The 24738-nt window shown below is 45.5% G+C and overlaps 1 protein-coding gene across 3 annotated transcripts; it reads right to left on the minus strand.

Annotated features, from left to right (window-relative positions):
• Positions 1-6740: 6740 nt before the first annotated feature.
• On the minus strand, positions 6741-11502 carry KLF4 (KLF transcription factor 4). Of its 3 annotated transcripts, XM_088838251.1 has the most exons (5): positions 10923-11493; positions 10703-10823; positions 9044-10028; positions 8780-8944; positions 6742-7836 (listed from the first exon to the last, which is right to left on the minus strand). In XM_088838251.1, the coding sequence occupies exons 1-5, from the start codon at positions 10925-10927 to the stop codon at positions 7661-7663; spliced, it is 1452 nt and encodes a 483-aa protein (XP_088694377.1). In that variant the 5' UTR covers positions 10928-11493; the 3' UTR covers positions 6742-7660. The 3 variants fall into 3 exon arrangements, with proteins under 3 accessions (XP_088694376.1, XP_088694375.1, XP_088694377.1); XM_088838250.1 differs by having other exon boundaries at positions 6741-7836; positions 8780-10028; positions 10703-10819; positions 10923-11502; XM_088838249.1 differs by having other exon boundaries at positions 6741-7836; positions 8780-10028; positions 10923-11500.
• Between the last annotated feature and the right edge of the window lie 13236 nt (positions 11503-24738).

Consider the following 24738-nt stretch of genomic DNA (forward strand, 5'->3'; position numbering starts at 1 on the left):
CAAGAAAATTGTAGGGAAAAAATGGCTCATGTGGTTGTAGTCAACGTAGTTAAGTCTCTCAAAGAACTAACTATCCAATCACTTTTCCAAGGAAGGTAAACAATTTTTACTGGGTTGCAATGTGGATAGAGCAATTGCATTAGGAAAAAATATCTGTAGACACGCACATTTATATGTACTGATTCATTTTCGGTTCCATCACTTTTTGCACAGTTGCTGGTAAGGTAGGTGTTGAACAGATTATATATGTTTGAATGAAGTTGCATGGAAACAGAAAGCAGAACAAGTCAGAATTATATTTTTATACTTTTAGGAAATGGTTCCTATGTTCTCCAGCGAGGAGCATGGTGATAAGTGAATAGTCCCCATCTTAACAGGTAACGCAATACTATAAAAGCACAACAGAGAATAATGAAACAATTTTGGGACATTAGAGCACAATATAACATTGAATTTAGAACTTTCCTTTTAAAAAAACGATGTATGTATTGTAAAAAAAAAAAATCCGTATCCTCCTCTAATGTCTGGGTTCTCAGGTTGGAGCCATCAGCTCTTGGCTTTTTAAGTGAGACCTAGGTCCTCAACAGTGTTCAGATCCCCACTTGATGTGACCTTGGGCAAGTTCCAGTCTTTTATCCTGGCCGCAGTTCTCTCCTTGAGTTGAAGGGTCTTGAAGACCCTTTCCTGCTCAGACCGCCTGTGTAATTTTACAGCTTTCAGCGCTCGGTCTGTCATTCATTCCTCTGCGAGGTAGTAACCATGCCTCAAAGGCAGGGAGGAACATTTGTCAATTCTATGCACTGTTTTCTAGAGTCAGTTTTCTAGAACAGTTTAGACATGTTCAGAAGTAAGAAAATTACTGTCATCCAGGCAGCAAGGAGAGTGTCAAGCTTGAAGAACAACAAATTTGAAGAATAGGTGATCCTTCCTTATTTGGGCAGACTGGCCCATCCAGGATCCTAGAATGGAAAGTAGCTTCTTAAAGCTTTTAGAGTGTTTGTTTGTTCATAATACACTTACTTATATTTTCACCCTTGAGAGGAGACACAATGAGTATCCAAAAGGAAGAAAAAAATACTTCCTTTTCCCAAATTCTGCCTTCCTGAAAGCCGTGCCCTGTAGTCTCCTAACAACTTCCAGTGGGTCACCTCAACCCATCTGCCTCCCCTAATACACATCAACAACACCCCTCTCCCATCCAGCCACGAACAAAATTCTTTACAGAATCAATACTGAAAAACACCCAGCAAGGAGGAGTCCTTTAAAAAGAAACGCCAGGGTTTGGGGCTAAATAATCAATAAATGATTAGTCGTATTCAATGAAATCTAGTAACTACAGGTATTCAAGGGCACATAAGGAAAGCTTCCAGTGCCCTTCAGGAGCTCATGTCTGCTGGGGGAGCCAAGCCCATAAAATCTGGGTTTTTTTAAGTTTTTATTGAAATATAGATGATTTACAATGCTGTGTTAGTTTCAGATATACAACAAATGACTCATGACTCAAATATATGTATATGGTATATATATATAGTATTTTTTCTTTTTATAGGTTCTTTTCCATTACAGGTTTTTATAAGATAGAAAAAGAGTGAAATAGAGAGGGTCTTGTTGGTTATCTATTTTGTATTTAGTGGTGTGTATAAAATTTTGTGACCTCTAAGGATATGATTTTAAGGAAAGATCTAGATTGAAGAGGTGGGAGGGCTTTTTAAGAATTACCTATGAAGGATATACGGGTGCTTGTCAGGGGAATATGGGTCTTTTAAGAAGCAGCAGAGACCAGGGTCTGCCAGCAAAGGCTCAAAGGCTGAAACATCATGCACTGAAGGGTCCAGAGTAGTTTTGCCTGGCTGGTACACTTACAGCGTGATTGGACACTTAAGGAGATGAGGCTTGACAAGTAGTGAGGGGCCCCAGTCTAAATCTTTACCCACTAGGTCCTAGGGACCCTGGGAACGTAATGTGTAGGGGAGGGGCTTGACCAGGTCTGTTCGGCTGGGAAAGCTGTGTGCTGAGACAGACACGGGTGCTGTTCTGCCACCTCACACTAAAAGTATAAATCATATTCGTGGCCGAGTGATCAGCTCCAGAAACTTCTGCAGGAAACTTCCCCATCGTGTCTACCTTGACAAAGGTAACTCTCATGTTAACTGGGAGACAGAAAGTCTGGGGCTTTTGACTCCTAAACAGGTTTACTGGAAGAACCTGGATGTTAGTAAATCCTTCTGAATTGGGGTGTATCCATTTTGCCTGTAGCCCTACCAGCCCAGCAGACTGAGGACAAAAGCATTAGAAGAGCAGTGCTTTGAGCATGCCAGCAAGAATGAGAAACAAATCAAAACACTAACCTGTAAAGGAAGCCTTGGTTTCTTCGTCCATAAAATGGGGATGAGAGAGGGAAATCCCACCCCTACCTTTTGTTTTGAGGATTATTTAAGGTGATGGAGCATGTAAATGCTTCAGAGAACTCAGACTGACTATACATCAGCAAAAGTGACCAGGATCAGAAAAGGGGTATGCTTGTCTTTACTGAAAAATTCCTTCCATGACAAAGAGACTCTGCTTATGGTTTTCACAAATTCACGCTTCTCTTTGGCTTTCAGCAAGTGTATCTAGAGTTCCTTCAATTTCCCCGTAAAGTGGCTTATCCATTTTAGCTTTTTTAAGAGGTCATGCAGGTAGAGTAGGGCTTCCCTGGTGGCTCAGTGGTAAAGAATCCACCTGCCAATGCAGGAGATGCAAGTTCAATCCCCTGGAGGGGGAAATGGCAACCCACTCCAGTATTTTTGCCTGAGAAGCCCCATGGACAGAGGAGCCCAACGGGTAACAGTCCATGAGGTTGCAAAGAGTCGGACATGATTTAGTGACTAAACAGCTATGCAGGTAGAGCCTGTGCGTGCAGTTGCTTTGTGCCTTGATAGGCTGTTCACCATTCAGTCATATGTTGATCGAGTACCCGGTAGCACAGATGCAAATATTATAGCTGAGATAGGTGTTGTAACCCCACTCAACCTCCCAGCCTCAGATACCTTGGACTGGACATCCTTGACTATTTTCCCTATTTGATTTTAGATAATTGTCGAATCTCTACCTGCAGCTTCATCCACCCATCTATTTATCTGTCTCTCCATAAACAGCTGTTTCTCCTTTCTTTTTCTGTTTAGATGATAACATGTAACATATACGTGGAAAGAAACAAAAAAGGATGGCGAATGGCCCTCATACTCTGGACCATAATAATTATAATTATTGTATCAATGAGAAATGTTCTAGTAGGCATACTCAAATGTCAGAGGGATTCTAGAAGTGTGAATTTATTTCCTGTCGTTGTTACTAAATTAGAATTCTATTTATTTCCTCCTTTTCCTTTAAGAACAAGTGGCGAATGTCATTTGGGAGGACACGTTGCAACATGCTGACTCATTTAGGGTGTTGAGAAGACTGAAACAATTCAAAAAAGTGATATTATAGCACAGGCATCAGGGAAAACAATTAGAAAGATGGGCTCCGGATGTTTGTGTTTCCAGAGAAGCAATTTGACTGATATTCCTACACCATGCCCTACTTCCCCCGCAACTAAGTCAGCTGCCTATGGTAGCCTAGAGGGCAGCCTGAAAGATTTTATGTGTTTATGCTAACATTTTGGCAGATGGTTTCCTTTGCGTTTTGAATGTGACCAGGGTGTTGAACCCCTAGGTACTTCAGAAGGATTTAAGAATTTATTAGTTTTTTAGGAGATGGTGAGAAATTTACTTAAAATTTATTTTTTTGATCTAAGTTATAGCTTTCCAAAGGTTGTCTGTTCTCAACTTGCATTTTAGTTTCACTTAATGTGGGGGAAAAAGAAGATATTATACAATCAAATGCAATCAAAAGCATTCTGATTGGAACAGTACTATGTTTGCATTTTCACGGAATATAGAACATTCCGTGATATATTCCATAGCATTCGTTATGTAGAATTCTTGGTAGTTTTGTATGAAATATTACTGAGTGCTCTCCGTGTGAACAGTGAATGAGTTTCCTACACAACTTTTAGGAAGCAGAAATAGTTTCAGCTGAGTGCTGTAAAAACATGTCACTATACAATAGTGTGTAAAATGTGCTTAGGAAAGACGAGGAAATAAAACACATAAAAGGTTAATACGTAATAATAAATACAAGGACAAAATGATAAATACACAAAAAAGGTTTGGGTAGGTCTGGGTGGTGTCTGTGTGTTTTACAAGACAGGGAGAAAGGTGACGGTGGGGAGAAAGAGAAAAAGGACTATAAATTCACTTCTGAGTGTGAGGTATTATGCTGAATGGAGCTTCAGAAGCCAGAACACATAATGGAACAGGTGGCTACATGGGCTGCTAAATTTAGATATTCCCATAGATCAAAGTACAATGGGTCCCACCACTGCTTGTTTTAGTATTTTCCCTGCAAACTTGCTCCCATGGCTTAAAGACTGTCTTACTTCAACTTCCTTATATGTCAAAATTGTGACTCCCCAAATCTTAAACAACTTTGCTTACTTCTAAAAACCGGGGACAGTTTTTAAAAGAAAGGATTAATCCCCAATTGCCCTGCTTGAGATGGTGAAGTTTCCTGTTTTAACAAACCCAAACAAGATTGTAGGAGTCAAACAGGTTCTCAGGTTCAAAGAATTATTTTGCTGGAAGAGGCATTTTGTTAGAAGGGAAGAGACTGAAAGTCTGTTGATGTGTAGGAAACACTGTTGTTAATCCTGTGTGCGCGCACACACACACACACACACAAGTTAAAATCTAGGACATATAAAATTAAATGTCATGAGGAAAATGTAATAAGCAGGCATCTCAATTATTGGGTGCTCTTTATTATACAGTATAAACGGCTCTGTAATTCAGTAATGACAGTACACCTAGCAGCTCAGAACTGATAGGTACTAAAGGAAATAGTTTAGCTATTTGTGCATCTTGAATAGTTTTGTCCTGTTACATTTTCAGAAAATCTCACTTTAGGTACTGAAGCTTTCTTCTTCAGGTTAGAAAGTTAATGCAATATTTCCTCCCTATGACATAAGAAAATTTAAACACATTTAATATGTCTTGGTATTTTATGGTGTTTCTTCTACCTGAGATGATAGACAATAAAGAGGAAAATGGTAAAACAAGCTTTTGATAAATACTTTTCATATACAAGCTACATGCCAGAAACCTCTGTATAAGAGAAAGGTGGATTCCAAGAGCAGGAACCATAATTTAATAAAGAAAGAAAAGGGTAATAATGTAGACTTTAAATAGCTTTAATTGCTCTTTTAAAAAAATAAAGCCTAAATATTTGCACCTATACCCTTTTTAAAAAAGTTTCTCCATTTAAAATAGGTACTTATTTTGGAATAGCTGGAAACTAAAAAATTTAACCCAAGAAAACCAGTATTAGTATCTTGATATTTCCTTCCAGTATTTACTCTTAATTTTGTTTCTTCTTTCTCCTTCAATGCACACATTTGAATTTACACAATTGGATTCATTCTGTTTATAGTCTCATATACTGCTTTTTCCACTTAACATACCGTGAGCATTTTTCCATGTCATTAAATATGCTTTGAATATGTTCTTGGCCACATAAAATTCCACCCTATCGATGCACCTGTTTTCTTTTAAGCTAAGATACATGCCATGTTTTCCAGTCATGCTGGACTCTTAAAAGCCAAGGAAAATACTTTGTGTTGATCCACCATGAGCCTCTTACGAATTTCTGTTTTTCATTCCATTTATAAAATGTACCCACAGTGCCAACACACCTCTGAACACCAGCTATAATGGACAGGTAATAAGCAGTCTAAAGAAAATGCCAGTCAGCTTCTGTCCGCTTGACAATGTTAATTAGTCACCCACATCACCATTACAAATACATAATGTCAACAAGTGTCACAAACGCTTTTTTCCATTCTCTGACAGCCACAAATGAACTTCAGATTCTTGGGTATCCACCGTAAAAAAAGTTTTAAGCTTTAATAATTAAAGAAATATGCTACCAACTTATAAAAACACGGCTTAAAACGTACTCAAATTTACATTACCCTTGGTTTTGTGACTGAGTCATTTTTGCCTGTTTTGTTTCGACTGAAACAATGGGGCTGGCTTATCTGAGGACTGATGAAACTTTAAAAATTTGCTAGAAACTTTGGTTCTACCCTCTTTTGGAGGTCTAAAAGGAATGTATTTGTTACACACAAAACATAAGTGAATCCTTTAATCCTCAGGAGGGCACTGTGGAACTGCGTTCTTGATCTTGTCCGCTGTGGGGAGGTTTTTGTTAAACGAATTGTTCTGAGTGCAAGGCCAGGCCTGGGAAAGAGAAACTTTTACATTTTCATTTGATTTTAAAGACCAAACCATAAAGATCTTTTAAAATGTGAAACTGTAACATGTATGTTTATGACTACTCTCATAGTAAATTGAGCAAACTGAAGAATGACTGAGCTGTTTCTACCTGGAAGTTCATAGTCAGGTAGGGAAACTGCTTTCCTGTATCTTTTAATGAACATTTGAAAGAGAAACCTAAACTAGGTAAGTTGAATTCTATGATCATAAATCCTCAGAGCTTTCAGCCCACAAGATTAAACAGTACTCATTGTAAAGTCTTCTTTTAATCTGTTGAGATAAAGTTGGCTTTTTGGGGGTGCTTTCCCCGTGCTTTACCCACTGGGTTGAAATGCAGCTTCTGTTATGTGCTTTTCCCGGGGAAAAACAACGCAAAACAAAAACAATGCTCAGATAAAATATCATAGGTTTATTTAAAACTTAATTCTCACCTTGAGTATGCAAAATACAAACTCCACAAAATGTTCATTTTTTTTTTTACTTTGTAGTTTACAAATATACAAAATAGAAGTTTGCTTAAATTTATATTACATATTTATTAAGGCAAGGAACTATATAGAAAAAAAAACATTTGTTCTGCTTAAGGCATACTTGGGAATAAACCATTGTACAAATTATTGCACATCTGAAACCACAGTGCATAACAGACTGTCTGCATAAAAAGATTAAAGTAAACCAGGTGTATTTACCTGACTTAGGTCATAAATGTAGATCGGAAGACAAAAATAGATTTTCCTTGTCAAAGTATGCAGCAGTTTGAGAACTTTGGCCTCATTTGGTACCTTTAGAACCAAGACTTTACCAAGCACCATCGTTTAGGCTAATAAACACCATTTTCTGTACCTGAATTTCTTCCTCTTCTTCTAAGATCGTCATAATGGCTTTTAGAAGGCAAACAGAATACAAGGTGATCTTTATGCTTATATTGCATCAAAACAATTCTCAAGGGGTTCTGGTCTTCCCTCCCCCCAACTCTCAGATCTAATTTATACCCTGATATCCACAGCTTCCAGTCACCCCCTTGGCGTTTTGTAAGTCCAGGAATATATATATTCAAGTTGGATTCAGAATTGGAATGATAGAAGATCCAGTCACAGACCCCATCTGTTTTTTTTCCTCTTGAGTTTGTCTTTTGGTTTCCTTGTGTCTCCTGATTATCCATTCACAAGTTGACTTGTTGGGAACTTGACCATGATTGTAGTGCTTTCCAGCTGGGTTCCTCCCCTCACCGGGAAGACAGTGTGAAAGGTAAAAAATACTGAATTCTCTTCTGGCAGTGTGGGTCACATCCACTGTTTGGGGTTTTAAAAGTGCCTCTTCATATGTAAGGCGAGGTGGTCCGACCTCGAGAATGCCCGGTCACACTTCTGGCACTGGAAGGGGCGGTGCCCAGTGTGTTTGCGATAGTGCCTGGTCAGTTCATCTGAGCGGGCAAACTTCCACCCACAACCATCCCAGTCACAGTGATAGGGTTTCTCACCTAGAAAAGGAAAATAAACTCGTTGGAAGCTATTCCTGAAGAATGAAATTTTAAGAACTTGGAGGCCAGACATCAAACCAACTCAAGTATCCCATTCCGAAAGGATCCAGGAAATGTCTTTATACCTCCTCAAGGCTGTATTAAATTTCAGATTACAAACATGAATTTTATGGGTTTTTTTTTGCTTTTTCTTTAAGGGAAACTAGATAATCGCAGAAAACACAAAACCACTTAAAACTATACTTCTGTTGGACTAACGTTTTCATTCTTTTGAGCAAAGATGGGGCAGGAAATGAATTTAGAGATTATGACTGTTACTGTGTCTCTCCTAACCAAGCAGTAATATCCTATCCCACTACAACTGGTTCTAAAAACTGACAGGAGACTACTACTTTCCCTGAACCAATATTATTAATGAAAGCTATACCTTAGTGACCTTCTGTACCTACTTACATCCAGAGTCTCTGTGGTGACAATCTTAAATCAGAATCTCAGCAAGCCTAACCATTAAGTCCTTGAGATTTAAATAAAACCTAATTGTTAGGACTAGAGAGGGGGAGGGGGTGAACGCTGGGAAGGGAACAACCAATAAAAATAGTGGAGAATACAAAACTGCTTTAAAAACTTATCATGACTTTGCACAGCAAGGCATAATTTCTTGATTACAAGGGCAATGCTTTGCTCAAGCTAGAAGAGGCCCACCTGCAGCCTGGAATCTCCCTGCCTTTCAAAGGCCTAACAAAACTGCACTTTCAAGCACTGATACCATCCACCCAGCAAAAGGCTCCTGGGCAAAATAGTAGGCGCCAGTTTGCTGTTCTCTCCTGTGATCCAGGAGATGGAGGAGATAGACTGCACCCCACATCCCAAGGGAGGCCCTGAGGAGTGTCGAGGCTGGACACCAGCCGCCCCCCCTTACCTCCACGGCTTCCCGTCCCCCTACCTGTGTGGGTGCGCAGGTGTGCCTTGAGATGAGAACTCTTCGTGTAGGTTTTGCCGCAGCCTGCATAATCACAAGTGTGAGTGGCCGTCCTTTTCCGGGGCCACGACCGTCTTCCCCTCTTTGGCTTGGGCTCCTCCGGCATGCAGGAACCGGGTGGCATGAGCTCTAGGTGTGAAGAAGGTGGGGTCAGCGTCATCCTGTGTGCCCCGGACGGCCGGCACACGTAGGGCTCCCCAGCCCCAGCTATGAATCCCCGGGACTGACCTTGGTAATGGAGCGGTGGGACCTGCGGCTGCATCTGGTCGGGCAGGAAGGGAGGGTAGTTGGGCCCGGGATGGGGATGGAAGCCCGGGGGGAGCGGCAGGGCAGGATGACAGTCCCGGCTGCTCAGCAGTTCCTCGGCACCCAGGGTCGGGGTAGTCCTGCTGGGGAGCTGCCGCCCCAAGGGAAAGTCGTGCGCAGGCGGCCGGTGGCCATTGCTGAGAGGAGGTCCAGTGCCCAAGTGGGCCTCTAGGGGCCGACCAACGGTGCACGAGGAGACAGCCTCCTGCTTGATCTTAGGGCACATGCGTGGCGGCCCGCCGCTGTAAGGCGCCACCACCACCGGGTGGCTGCCGTCCGGGCTGCCTTTGCTAACACTGATGACCGACGGGCTGCCGTACTCGCTGCCAGGGGCACTCAGAGACGCCTTCAACACGAACTTGCCCATCAGCCCGCCACCTGGCGGCTGCGGCTGCTGCGGCGGGATGTACACCGGGTCCAATTCGGGCCGCAGGAGCTCGGCCACGAAGCCGCCGGAGGGGCTCACATCGTTGATGTCCGCCAGGTTGAAGGGAGTCGTCGGAGGGGGTGCGGACTCCCGGCCATACAGGAGGCCACCGCCCGGTGCCGCCACGCCCGGGTCGCCCCCGGCCCGGATTGGATAGCTGAAGCTGCAGGTGGAGGGCGCGCTGGCTGGACCGCTGCTCGACGGGGAGGACGAGGATGAGGCTGATGCCGACGAGGACACCGTGGCGGCCACGGACTCCTGATGGGACAGCGAGTTGGAGAGGATAAAGTCCAGGTCCAGGAGATCATTGAACTCCTCCGTCTCCCTCCTGGGCAGGAGAGCCGGGTTGCTGCTGCCGCAAGCCGCGCCGACTCCTCCACTCTCCAGGTCGGTGGCCACGGTCGCCGCCGCCAGGTCGTAGGGGCGGCCGGGAAGCACCGGGGGAAGTCGCTTCATGTGGGAGAGCTCCTCCCGCCAGCGCTGTGAGGACAGGACGCGAGAGACAGTCAGTGCTGTCCCTAACTGCCACCCGATGTTAGTGGTGGGCCCGCCACGCCTACACCGCCTAGACACGGGGACCGGACGGGCAGGAAAGGCCCGGGGTCTGTGGGTGCCAGTGCTGCAATCATGGCCCACACCCGGGTCTGAAGAGAGGCGGTGCGCGGATATATGGAGGATGTTAGGTTGTGTCTGCCCGATTGCGTGTGAGCGAGCGCCGAGGCTGGCCAGCCTGGGTCCCTCCCCCGCCGGATCCCGGGGACGCTCCCGCCGCCCCCGGAATTGGGACACCGAGGTTCTCTTGGTGCGCCCTCGCCACGGGGACGCCTACGCACCAAGCTCACTCTGGCCCAGCCAGTGTCTGGGGACACAGACACCTCCCGCCCGGTGGCCCGCGCGCCCGCCCTGCCGCTCGCGCGCTCCGGGACGTGTGCGGACCCGGTGTGCGCCCCCGGCGGCTCCACCAAGTCGGGACCACACGCATGTACAGCTGAGCCAAGGGCGCGGAAGCCATCCCGGGCAGCCTGCGGAGGAGCCCGTGCGGGACCACTCCTGCCCGTCGTCAAGTGGTGCTCGGTGACCACAGGGCTCCGCCCGTCCCCATCCCACCCATAGAAGCCCACCGGAGGGCCCCAAAGACCCGGGCCGACACTCACGTTATTCGGGGCACCTGCTGGACGCAGTGTCTTCTCCCTTCCCGCCGGGCCGGACGCGAACGTGGAGAAGGACGGGAGCAGCGCGTCGCTGACAGCCATGTCAGACTCGCCAGGTGGCTGCCTTCGGACCGGGTGGGGAGCAGAGGCAGAAATCAGGGGCCACTCTCGACCGCCGCTCTGGCGCGTCCCATCCCCTCCCTGCGTCCCGCCCCGCACCTACCTCATTAATGTGGGGGCCCAAAAGGTCCTCGGGAGTCCGAAGCAGGAGGGGTACCCGAACCCCAAAGCCAACGAAGAGGAAAAAAAACTTAGAAACGAAGCCAAAACCCAAAACCCCAAATTGCCCGAGATCCTTCTTCTTTGGATTAAATATAAAAGGGAGATGCCTTTAAAAAAAAAAAAGTTGCTTTGTATACAAAAGTTCTTAGAAAAGTTGTAAACTCGTAAAAATAGACAATCAGCAAGGCGAGTTAAGTAGGTCCGGTGGCCAGGCTGCGCTCTCTCCGACTCAGCAGCGTCCCCCACCGCTGTCGCGGTCGCCGCGGCTATCGCCGTGAGCGCTGGGGCTGTGGCCGGGGTGGCGGGCGGGCGGCGCCGCCAGGTGAGACTGGATGCGGTGGCGCGGATCTGCAGACTGGGCGGCGGCGCGAGGCGCGGAGTCCGGGGGTCTGCGCGGGGCGCGCGCGGCCATGGGCGCTGGCCGCGGGCGGGTGGGTTGGTGGGTGGGGGGCCGGAGGGGCGGGGAGGGGCACTTGGCGGCTCCCGGTGCCGCCGCCGCCCGCCACCGCCTCTGCTCCCCGCGCGCCCGCAGCCGCGCTCGCTCTCTCAGGCCGGGGAACTGCCGGCGGCCGCCGCGCGCTCCTTACTTATAACTTCTCCGCTCCCGCCCTCCCCCCGCCTCCTACCCGCTGCGCGCCGGGGCCCGCCGCCAGGCCCCGCCCCTCCCTTTCTTCTCCCCTCCCTCCACGGCCCCCCCGCGCGTTGCCATGGCAGCTAAATAAACAAACTCGGCGCACGTGGGGGCGGGGAGGAGGGAGGGGCGCAGGCGGGGCCCGGCGGGCTGTGACGCCAGCCCGGCAGCTGGCGGGCAGGAGCCGCGCTGACGCCGGCGGCGGTGGCGGCAGCGGGCCGGGCGCGGGGATTGGGGTACGAGGCGCAGGTCCGGTCGTTGGGCGACCGGGGCAGCCGGCCTCGCCGCGGGCCGCTCCTTGAGTTCGAAGCTAGCGGCCAGGAGGGGTCGGTAGGGGAGAGGGGGACGGTAGCGCGACCCCACCCCCGCTCCGGTGCGCGCTTGCCGCGCAGTGTGCGCGCTGGAGAAGAGCGCGATTATCCGCGTGACTCATCCCGCTCGGGTCTGTCATACGCACGCAGGAGCCCGGCTCTAGTCCATAGCGCCAGTGCCGGCATTTGGCCTGGCCTCGCATGGTCCTTCTTGGGCTCGTCTGCCGGGTGGGGGTTGGGACTAGAAGGGAGATGGGTGCCCTCAACTGCGTGGCGAGGACCCGCAGACTGAGAAAGCGGGGAGGGGTGTTCCCCTTCTGAAAAGGGCGGAAAGAGGCCGGAATGGGAAATGGAGCTACGGTTTTGATAGCTGAAGGAGCCAGGAAGGGACTGAAGAGATTTCGCTATGTGAGGTGGGGAGAGAGGGGAGCGGCGCGAGGCGCGGGGACTCCTTTCAACCGGGAATCTCAAAGCACTTTGCAAAGCACGCAACTCTCCACTTTATGGATGAGAAAACTGAGTCATAAAGAGGTGAAGTGGCGAGGTAAAGGTCAAACGGCAACTCGTTCCCTTGGCTCAGGCTCTGGAGCGGTCAAACCCACCGAAAGGGGCGCAGCTGGAAAGTGGCCCGGTGCCAGAAAGTGGAACGCTGCGGTGGGACCCGGGTACTGGAAAAGGGCCCACGGAACCGCGGCGGCCGTCCCTGCCCACCAGGAAGAGAAGAGGAAACGGCAGTCGTTATTTCAGTCTTATAACTCGGCCTCCCCGCCCCCACTCCCCCTTAGTTTGTGATCAGTAATTTTCCAGCCGGGAAATGTTTTCGCCGTCATCTTCTCTGCAAACAGTGCCCTTTTTTTTTTTTTTTTTTTTTTTTAAACGTGAGTGTGGTGTTCGGTATCGCTTTCTAAACGTAGGCTTGCGAGGTGTTTTGTTTGGATTCAGGCGCGCCTTGGGCTCCGCCCGCCCTCTGCACCAAGCCCCCTTGTCTGTGAAGGCGGCCGGGTGTCAGCCCAGGAGAGAGAAAGGAGATGCGGAAAGGTCGAAGCCCCAGCTCTGGGCAGTGTGCGCTCACCCTCACTGAGATCCAGTTACCTCGTACTTTCAGTCACCTGTTTATTTGAGTCCTACGCTCCTGGTACCTATTAGGTTTCCTTAGAATATTTGTTATCCTTGATTTTCCTACTCCTTGCCAACCACAGAAGCATTCTTGGAATGCATCGCGCCCCGAATGAATCCACTCAGCCCTTTATGCCAAGGCCAGGAATCCCGCTCGGTTCGGAGAGTTGGAAGCCCTTGCGGATCCTCCAGCCTGTCTTTGGCCAATGGCTGCCAGGGCCTGTAGCCGGAGGGGAGGGCAGGTTTTCGCGGGGAAACCCCCGACCCTCCTCCCGCGGCCTGGAAGGTTTCAACCCCATCCCATAGGAGCCAGCCAGTTTACTTTAACTCGGAAAATATTGCCCTTTTCAAAAGGAGGAACCAAGAAAGAAAGATACCTGCAACCTCCTCCCCCTGTTTGCTTTCATTGTGATGGCAAACATTTCTTGGGATACTGGGGCTTGAATATACATGGAAAAGTTTAAACTGCATTGAACTTGGATAAACCCTTGATTGGCAACCCTCACCCTCCTGATGTGTTAAGTCAGGACTTGGCATTTTCTAATTAGGGAACCAGTGTCCTGAGGAGCTTTCTGCTTTTCTCTTATTTACCTAAGGCACTAGGCCTTCCCCTTCAACAAAAGTAACCACCACAGTGAAAAAACAATATTACACAGATGAATAGGAAAGCCACTATTATTATGTCATATAATCAAGACAAGATTCTGAAACTCAATTTAAAAAGGCAAACTTTCCTAACAGCCTTCTGGAGGAGGAAAGCCAGTGCCTCTTTGTGGCAGGCAGCTTTCTGGTTATTCCTCTGATTGCATCATAAAGGGAACTCTCTAGATTTGCTCCAGCATTTCTAAAAGAGGTAAGGAACTTCAAGTTCACAAGTCATCTCCTTTCAAGGCAGGTGCCTGGTGTGACATCAGGGTTATGACCATGCCTCTTTTCAGAACAGGTAGGTCCAGAAGAGTTAAATCCCTGGCCTATATAATTTATAAACATGAGGCTGAGTAAACGTTTGATGACTAAATTGCACTCTGAAATAATAATGGAAGACACCCTTGAAAGAAGAATTAAATACTTACTGGTGACTTTATTTCAGCAAACTGATATTACAAGTTTTGTGGTATGGAAGTTAATTATTAATGTCCTTGGAGTTATAAAATAGATTTTTTTTTCCTCAAGCACAAACTGCATTAGTTGTCAGAAGATGTGATGGAAACCACTAGTGCTAAGGGATTAATGTGGAGCCACAGAGGAGTATGATAGATTGAAGAGGCTACATCAGTGTTTCGAGGGAAGGCCCTGGCACCCAGAGCTGGGCACCAGAATCTGGGTGTCTGATAGCACCCTAGCTTGTACGTAAATGCCACAGGATTCAGAAAAAGCTGCTTTTTTCAGAAGGTGAAAGTAAGAGATGCTTTGAAGTATCCATTGCTTTGAAATGAAATCGCTACAGATAAATGACTGGGAAAGGGTCTTGCAACTTTCTCAGGGTGGCAAATCTTTTCCCAGCCTCTGAGTGACTCCCGCGTCCTGGTAAACTCCCAGCCTCTTTTTCACCTCAGTCTTGTGCAGAGGTTAAGAAAGTGAGCTGTAACACTAGATTTCCTGGGTTTCTGTTCTGGTTCTGCTGCTTTCTAGCTGGACAAGTTCCTTGACCTCACTTTCCCTGTTTTTTTCTTCTACAAAATGGGTATATTAGTAGTATCTACTGCTAAAGTAATAAGGATTATAAATCAACACCAAGTAAGGTGTTTAGTGTAGAACTTAACACTCAATACAGGTATGTGTTTATACCACCAGGATTCTCCAGGGACCTTCAACTTCACGAGGACAGGAGCTGTTGTTTTTTCGTATTCCCAAGTTCTAGTATAGTGATACTATAGTACTCTTTAAGTGTTTGTTGAATGAATAAATAATGTACTTTTGTTTTGTCAGCAGTCCATCAACAGAGAGCCTGTTTTCCCTTTAAGTCTCAACTCCTATGCTCATTAATCCCCTTCGTGGTCAAGAACCTTAATCCATTCAGACTCTTATCATTTTTCCCACCTTATTTCATCACTCTTCCCCAGCTTTCCAAGCTCTTATTTCCCTCAACTCATGCCTCATTTTCTTTGACCTGGGCATTCAGGCATCTGCATAGAGTTCAGCCCTTTCTATTCCTAAATATCTGTCATTTTTTTCCTACTGTCAGGGTGGGCTGCCTTATTTCAAGCCCTCCTCATCTATCAATTTCTTTTTTTTTTTTTTTTAGAAAAAGGGGTTTTTAATCTACTCTGTTGAAGTATAGTTACTTTGCAATGTATTTTGCTATACAGCAAAGTGATTCATTTATACATATATATACATTTTTCTTCTTTTATTTAGCTGCCTGAGGTCTTAGTTGCCCATGGGCTCATCTCTCACTTTAAATTGTTGCTGTAACTCTCCAAACTTCTGTCCTCTTCTTCCACCTCCTCTATAGCCTCCCTGGAGGGACTTGCCAGTCAGTCCAGCAGTTAAAACTTCACGCTTCCATTGCAGGGGGCACAGGTTCAATCCCTAGTCAGGGAACTTAGATCCCACATGCCTTGCCGCCAAAAAAAAAAAAAAGAAAAAATCATAGTCTCCCTGGAATTAGATCTAATCCATGTTGTTCAAATCACTTCGCCCAACTATCCTCCTTGGCCTAAAAGAGCAACACCAGACTCCTTAGCCTAAAGTAGCAAACTCATCTTGGCCCTAGACAAGCTAGCAGGATCATCTCCAGAGACTGACTCCACCCTCCCTCAACTTTAACTGGATGTTCTCTCAAGTCTGTGAATACACAGTGTGTATTTTCCTCATCTGTTTTTCCTGTCTGAAATGCCTTTTCTCCCCTCAGGCTCTCATGGGGCTCAGACTCCCTGCTGCTGCTGCTCAGTCACTTCAGTCGTGTCCAACTCTGTGCGACCCCATAGACGGAAGCCCACCAGGCTCCCCGGTCCCTGGGATTCTCCAGGCAAGAACACTGGAGTGGGTTGCCATTTCCTTGGCCTGTTAGTCCTTGCCTAGATTCATCCTCTTTCCTCTGAGCTCTAATGAAGCCATGTGGCCACTCTGCGATGCCTTTCCCAGCGGACTGCGATTATCTGGTTACTTGTTTGTGGCTTCTGTTCTGCTGGGGCATCTTTAGGACAAATGCCCAGTGAGTGTTCGCTGTAGCATAAAGAGAGCCAGCAACACTGCCCTGGTGAAAGGATTCATCTGGGAGCCTGCCCTGAGCCCTGCCCTTATCTTGTCAATAACTTGTCTCTGGTGGAGAGTTCACTGGCTCAGCCCTCTGCTTTCCAGTCCCTTCTCTTCCTCCGCCCGCTTCTCTTCTTTGAAAAATTCTATGAAGGACAGAGAAAATAAAGTCCTTCATAGTTCTGTCCTCTCAAAGCAGTTGGACAAAAAAGCGAGGGAACAGCTCGGCCCAAGGCATTGTAATAAAACAAACTAGAAAACACAAACACGAATAACCAAAAGCCAAACCAAAACCGAACGGAGAAAGCGGCCACTCTTCTGGAGCCAAATCCATTGCCTTTCAAAACCCAAACATTGGGTTTTGAAGTTTTTAGAGCAGAAAATGAATCACAGACATTTAAAAATCAATTCTCAGAAATTTAATTAAAATCATTTTCATGAACCTTTAGGTTTGATCACTTAAGCTACATTCTTAGCCCAAAAATGTGAGGCCGGGTTTAAGCTATTTAAAAAGAAATCTGCACTTAATGGGATTATCTTAAAAAGACTTGAGCTATTTTGACAGCAGTATGTTAAATTCAGCCTTTCAGTGTCCTTAGCTTGTTCTGAGATATTAAGAGAATGCAAACAAACAAAAAAACAAAATCTCTTTTTAGGTTATTTTTAAATGCCTAAGTACAGCAAGTAATATCTTTTGAGAGTAAGGTGCATAGTAGTAATATTTCTCTTAACAAATAATTAGGGTCTAACATTTACCATCTTTTATCAACTGTGATTGTTTTTAAGGCCACAAGAAGAATCCTCTGCTACTATGTGCTTTTGAAAATAAATCTAGTCCTTAAAAGTAAGTGAATCAGGGACTTCCCTGGCAGTCCAGTGGTTAAGACTCTGTTATCCCAATGTGGAGGGCACGGATTCAATCTCTGGTCCAATCTCTGGTCGGGGAATTAAGATCCCTCATGCCTCATGCTGTAGCCAAGAAAAAAAAAAAAAAGGTGTAAATGAACCCACAAACAAGGCAAATCAGCAGAGAAAACCATTGCTGGAATTTTCTCCTTGACTTGGTTCACCAAATTTTCCTGGCCTGATAAACAATTTCCTCACGTAGAATTGACGTTGAAAAGAGAAGCAGAACATTATTATACTCTGCATGCTAAATTGCTTCAGTTGTGTCCACTTATTTGCAACCCCATGGATTATAGCCTGCCAGGTTCCTCTGTCCCTGGGATTCTCCAGGCAAGAATACTGGAGTGGGTTGCCATGCCCTTCCTAACCAAGGGATCAAACCCAAGTCTCATGTCTCGTGCATGGCCAGTTGGGTTCCTTACCACTAGCGCCACCTGAGAAGCCTATTATACTCCAGAAGATTGTATTTCCTTAATTTAGAAGCCTCCGTGGGCTGTATGGCAATTGTGTCTCAATACAACTGTGAGGAAAAAAGTCTCTATACTTCAGATTTTTAGACTAATACAATATCGCCCTTCTGAGGAAAACAAGATTCCCTGGTTTAAATCAGAATGGAGGGCAATTTTTTTTGTGGGGGAGGGCAATCTTTTGCACTATGGAAAGTGTAGAGATTTTTGAGGGTTTGAAAACGAATGCTTCATACCCTGAGAAATGCAAACAAGAAACAATTCTGTGCTGAATTTTCTTCTTAGTTTGTGGGCTGGACAAGAGGATAAGTTATTTTTGCCAATTTGACATTATGTACTCCTGGCCAAATAAATTATTAAAAAAATAATAATAACAATACATTTGATTATCCTGCGGCTGACTCTTTCTCACAGACATTGTGTTTGTTAATCAATTTTAATGTCCTGGCTGGTCCGAAGAGTGCTGGGAGGATGGCCAGTGTCAGTATTTTTTTTTTTAACAAAGGTCAAAATAAATTTCTGCGAGACAGCAAAAGAGACACAGATGTATAGAACAGTCTTTGGGACTCTGTGGGAGAGGGTGAGGGTGGGATGGTTTGGAAGAATGGCATTGAAACATGTATATTATCATATGTGAAATGAATCACCAGTTCAGGGTCGATGCATGTTACAGGATGCTCGGGGCTGGTATTTGGGGATGACCCAGAGGGAGGATAAGGGGAGGAGGGAGGTGGGAGGGGGGTTCGGAAAGGGGAACTCATGTACACCCGGGGCAGATTCATGTCAATGTATGGCAAAACCAACCAATATAATATTGTAAAATAATTAGCCTCCAATAAAAAAATAAAAATAAAAAAATAAAAAATAAATTTCTGGCAGCACTCGCATATCTCTTAGTGTGCTTGATGTGTTTTTCAAAGTCACTAGCTCAAATCTAGACACAGGCTTTCCTTAGATCCAGGGATGATCAGAAGCTTCTTGAAAGAGAAAGCCCTAGAATAGTTACCTAATCTTGTAGGAATTCCCAGCATTATAATAGAGATTCAACAAGTTAAACTATTCAGAGACTTAGTCTGTGCTGTCAGTTACTGATGAATTTTCACTCAGTCGTGTCTTCACTCTTTACGACCCTCATGGACTGTAGCTTGCCAGGCTTCTCTGTCCATGGGATTTCCCAAGCAAGAATACTAGAGTGGGTTGCCATTTCCTACTCCAGAGGATATTCCCAACCCAGGGGTCGAACCTGTGTATCCTGCACTGGCAGGTGGGTTCTTTACCGCTGCACCACCTGGGAAGCCCTCGGGTTGCTACACTTACCCAGCGGAATTCTCAGAGTCACGTGTTTATGGGAAACGCTGAACTGTTGAATTTCAGTGTTCTGTGTTTCATTCAGCAAACTCAGTTTTCTATTAAAATAGAAACTCATTTGAGTTTCTTTAAAGACATGACAGGCTCTTTGGTCTATGTGAATGTGGATTAGAGTGTCATTATCTAAGTTTGATTCTTTGCCCCCTCTTGCTTCAACTCAGTGAAGGAGGGGTCTTGGACAGAATTCCTGGTCTTATGGGAGATGAAGGAATGACTTGTGATGAAAATGCAAACATACTGGGTAAGATGGCTGGGACTTCCACCCAAGAATTTGGATTCCTAGTCCTGACCTGCCTCATTAGTTGGATGACTTTGGGTGTATCACCTAGCTGCCTTCTGTTGTCCATGCCCTTGAAATGGGGCTATGAGTAAACCTACCTCACAAAGCTGTGATGAACACCAAGATGTCGGGTGTGAAAGGCACCGCTGGTGTTAGCTTCTCCCCTCGAGCAATGGAAACTAACATAGTCATCCCTATTGATAAACTTGAAATTGGTTTTGTATCCAGCATTGGGAGATGATGCAGTGTCTTGGTTTGAAGACCAAAAAGCTTTTTCCCAGAATTCTACCCCTTCTGCTCTGGATATCTCAGCATCATTGCAGATGCAACTAAGGACCAAGCCCACCTAAAAGCTCACAAAGACACCATTTTAAGTTTCATCAAACCGTCTTGATGACACGACCTCACTGTGCTCCCAAAGTACTTTGTGCAGTAGGAGGAAAATCTGGACTGTTTGCCTGTTTGGATAGGTAAATAGAAGGCTTTTAAAGGATGGATGTGACGTGAGTTCGATCCCTGGGTTGGGAAGATCCCCTGGAGGAGGAAATGGCAACCCACTCCACTATTCTTGCCTAGAAAATCCCATGGACAGAAGAGCCTGGTGAGCTCTAATCCATAGCATTGCAGAGTCAAACATGACTGAAGCGACTTAGCACAACACAAGTATAAATTAAGTTGGGGATCACACTTCTTGGATTCATACCATGACTTGCAAAGGCCTTTTTTCGCTGTGTCAGATGTAGAAAGAGAGTGACCTTGATCCTACATAAGCCAGTCAAGAGGTTGGACAGAAGGGAGTTTCAAAGTCAAATTTGCCACGAAGAGTTATATAATGGTTAACAGTCTAGGCAAAGCTCTAACCTTGTCTTTTTTGGGAGTAGTGGAAAGATCTGCTATGTTCTGTCTCCAAGAAGCAGAGGGAGCTGCGACATTCAAATTAATAATTAACATCATGACTATCAGACACGGTACCGGGTACTGTGCTGAGCACTTTCTGAGGTTGGCACTGCCACTGAGGCCTAGAATTCAGGCTTCAAGAGATAAGGACCCTGACTGACTATTATTCCAGAATGTAATGCAGTTTGCTGACCCTTAATAGATGCTCAATACACATTTGTTTAATAAGTGAACTCCGTTTTACAGTTTAAGAAACTACAAAGTCAAGTTGGCAAAGTGTCTAGCCCAGGCCTGTACAGCCAGGTGAGTGAGGCAGCCAGTGTTCTTGGAGTCCACGTGGGGAAAGAGGCCTGGGGTATCACTTCTCCTTATATAGCCTGCCCTTTTGTCATCTGTTTTCTCCTGTCCTCAGCTGTGCCAGGCTTCCCTTCATCCAGAGTTTTTTAAGATCAATGTCTCCAGAAAATAAAGTTCTAACCTTTGGTTCAAGTTGGGAGAAAATTGTATGGGGTAGGGGAGGAATCTTAGGGCTTGATTGATTGGATGGATGGATGGATAGATGAATGGATTTTCCAGCAGCTACTTATATAGGCTTTCAGTCAATAATCCTGTTTCCATCCCCAGATGCTCCCCACTTCTAAGTAACACCTTGGTGTCTCCACTTCCTGAGCTCTCCAAGGGTCCTGCACCTTGAAATCAATCTGCCTAGTTTTCTACTTCCTCTGATCTAAGTTTGTGGCTATATGTTGGTGGCTTCCCAGCTCCCACTGTCTTTGCCTTGGTAGGTTTTGTCTTTTAATTCTTTACTGTCACTTGAATGGGGTGTCAGTCAGAAGGAGCATCAGAAAACACTTCTGTTGAATACAACATGTTTGATTCTTTAAAAAACCCTTTGCTCCTTTTATTTCATTTTTTAAAGGTTTTTTTTTTTTCCTCTGATTTAAAATATTAATGCCTGCTTGCTCACAAAATCAATTAATAAATGTGGATTCAAGAAAAATGAATTCACATTGTACCTATCCAGATATGACTGGGGTTAACAGGTATACAAAGTTTCAAGATTTTTATGCATATATAAAAGTAGTAAAATTTATTTTTAAAATACCAATTACCATTTGCACACAGCTTTGCAAATTTGCTTTTATTTTCACTTAGCAATTTACCATAGCTGTACATGTTAATACGCAGATGTACCTCTTGTTTTTAGACACATCATAGTAGTCCCTAATGTTGGTATTTAATCAATTTTCCTTTGATGGTCATGTAGATTGCTTCAGTTTTTCACTATTCCAGAACTTCCTTTTGCAATCTTAGACAAATCTGCTTATTTCATTAGGCTCAATTTATAGCAATTGCTTTACTAGGTTGACGTTATTACTCATTATCAAATAGCTCCTCAGAAAGTTATGTTTCTATCAATTTACATTCCCATCAGCATTTCCATTCCCATTAGCAAGGTGTATTACATCCATCCACCTGCTAATCCATCCATCCATCCAATCAATCAAGCCCTAAGATTCCTCCCCTACCCCGTACAACAGTGTGACTACTTTTCCCCCAACTTGAACCAAAGGTTAGAACTTTATTTGCTGGAGAAATTGATCTAAAAGAACTCGGATGAAGGGAAGCCTGGCACAGCTGAGACCGGGAGGAAACAAGAATGACAAAAGGGCAGCCTACATGACAGTATTACATGCTGCCCAGCACTGAGTATTAGCATCTTACTCTGTTGATACTCTTTGATTTATTTATTACGCCTTTTTGTTTGTTTTTGTTTTTACAATTTAATTTTTATTTTATATTAGAGTCTAGTTGCTTTATAATGGTGTGTTTGTTTCAGGTGTATGGCAAAATAATTCAGTCATGCATATACATACGTCCATTCTTTTTCAGGTTCTTTCCCATATAGGTTATTACAAACTATTGAGTAAAGTTTCCTGTGCTGTACAGTAGGTACTTGTTGATTATCTATTTTACATATAGTAGTGTGTATATATGTTATTCCCAGATTCCTAATTTATCCCTACCCCCATCTCACGTTTCCCCTTTGGTAATCATAAATTTGTTTTCCAAGATGATGAGTCTGTTTCTGTTTGTAAAATAAGTTCACTTGCTTTTATTTATTTACTTTTAATTGAAGTATAGTTGCTTTATAATGTTATGTTAGTTTCAGGTATCCAACAAAGTGATTCTGCTATATACATATATATTCTTTTTCAGATCCTTTTCCTTATAGATTATTACAAAATATTGAATACAGTTCCCTGCTACTTTTTTGAAATCCAGGTATCTACATATGTCAGCTTTGAGGCTAGGCAGCCTTGTAGGGCAGTTGGTTTGGATTGCTTCCAGACTTTGAGGGTGTGGAAATCAGACAATGTTAGAATGCAATCAGAGGCTTCCACTTTGCACGTACAGAATCAGAGGCCTAGGGAGCAGAGGTGACTGCCCATGGCACACACTGGCAGAGGTGGGACCACAGAACATGTGTCCTGACTCCTAGCCAGGTCCCCGCTCCTTGCTAGCATCAAACTGCACTGACAGGAGCCCCTAAAACTTGCTCTTCCCTGAGCCCCTTTCCCTTCTGCAGCCAGAAGTGTGGACCTCAGTAGGGGATGAGAACCAGCATTTTTAGTGTGCTTTCTTTTTAAATTTTTAAAAAGATTACTTAATTTTTGGCTGTGCTGGGTCTTTGTTGCAGTACTCAGGCTTCTCGTTGCAGATGGCTTCTCTTGTTGCAGAGCACGGGCTCTAGGCGCGTGGGCTTCAGTAGTTGTGGCACACGGGCTCAGTAGTTTCAGCTTGCAGGCCCTAGAGCATGGATTCAGAAGTTGTGGTGCATGGACTTAGTTCCTCCGTGGCTTGTGAAATCTTCCCAGTCCGGGGGATCGACCTCTCGTCCCCCGCTTTGGCAGGTGGATTCTTAACCACCAGACTATCAGGGAAGTGCCTCAGTGCACTTTCTAAGCACTCCCACCTACCCCAGGGTCTCTGCCTATGTTGCTGCTGCTGCTGCTGCTGCTAAGTCACTTCAGTCGTGTCCGACTCTGTGTGACCCCATAGACGGAAGCCCACCAGGCTCCCGCATCCCTGGGATTCTCCAGGCAAGAACACTGGAGTGGGTTGCCATTTCCTTCTCCAATGTGTGAAAGTGAAAAGTGAAAGTGAAGTCGCTCAGTTGTGTCCGACCCTTAGCGACCCCACGGACTGCAGCCAACCAGGCTCCTCCATCCATGGGATTTTCTAGGCAAGAGTACTGGAGTGGCTTGCCATTGCCTTCTCCGTCTGCCTATGTTAGGCCCTCCGTAATCCTGTGAGGTAGGTATTATTCATTGCACTCTACAGAGGAGGAAATGAACAAACGGGAGATGAAGTTAATCAATCAAATGACTAACCTGTGCCCAGTCCTAAGGAGATTTAGCACGGGGAACTAGATCACATCTGTCTTAGAGTGAATGAGAAGGCAAAGCGTGCGCTGGGTTTAAAGCGAGGAAGGGTGGTATCAGCAAGACCCATATGCCCTAAGTGGGTCAAGGAGATGTTTCCTGGGATGACTGAAGACATTCTGACACCTCATCCCAGGGGTGTGTGTATGTGTGTGTGTCTGTGTGTCTGTGTGTGACTGCATGGACTGTAGCCTGCCAGGCTTTTGGGTCCATGGGATTTTCCAGGCAAGAAGGAGGGAGTGGGTTGCCATTTCCTCCTCCAGGGGATCTTCCTGACCCAGGGATTGAAACCATGTCTTCTGCATCCCCATGTAAGAGTAAAACCCAGCAGCACAAGCACCTCTCAAAACATCATCTAACTGGTTCAGGGGTTGTGTTGTTAGGGGTTGAGCACAAGTGGAACCCAGTGCTTGCTGGCTGGGTCCCCTTCTGGAATGACTGAGCTGTCCAGCATGGCCCATGTGTAAATGTCAAGTAAACACCAAATTGAAGTGCAATCTAACTATTGTGCTGAGACTGTTTGCTTTAGATATACTAGTTGGCAGGAAGGGAGAAGGAGAGGGAGAGGGAAAAATATGTGTCACTTTGCAAGGCAGGTTGTGTCCATCCTGAGTCCTCCCTTGGCCGGCTGGAATGTCACAGAGACCAACGTCAAATAAATACAGAGCTTGCACTCTATGTTGCAAAAATAAGCATGTCCATTTGCTTGAAAAAAAAAAAAGTCTTTCAGATGAGGGAACATTTTCCAGTCAATCACACAGCAGCAAAGTCATCCTGTTGAATTTGTGACTCACAGGCTCGCTGTGTCAATAGACAGAGAGTGAGCCCAGCGTTATGACTTCAGTGGGAGATGAAGCAGAAGCTGGGATGAGGCAGGGCTGGCTTTAAAGCAGGGCCCTGAGCTCTGACAATAAATAGCGCAGGAAAGTCTGACCACTCACAGGGTGAGTAACTCATTTGTTGGTTCCTTTTCTTTATTACTTGCTTGTCTCCTCGAAAAGAACCAATTACAGTTTGCCTTACGCCGACGATGATGAAGGACGTCACTGGAAGGGCTACTGACGGAGCATCCCGGGGCTTGCCGCTCTGCACACTTCCACACATCATCTTCTGTCCTTGCAGCAATTTTCTTTGGTA

Source organism: Moschus berezovskii, chromosome 7, assembly GCF_049115385.1.
Source record: "Moschus berezovskii isolate FMDL1 chromosome 7, NW_MosBer_1.0, whole genome shotgun sequence".
NCBI classification, from domain to species: domain Eukaryota; kingdom Metazoa; phylum Chordata; class Mammalia; order Artiodactyla; family Moschidae; genus Moschus; species Moschus berezovskii.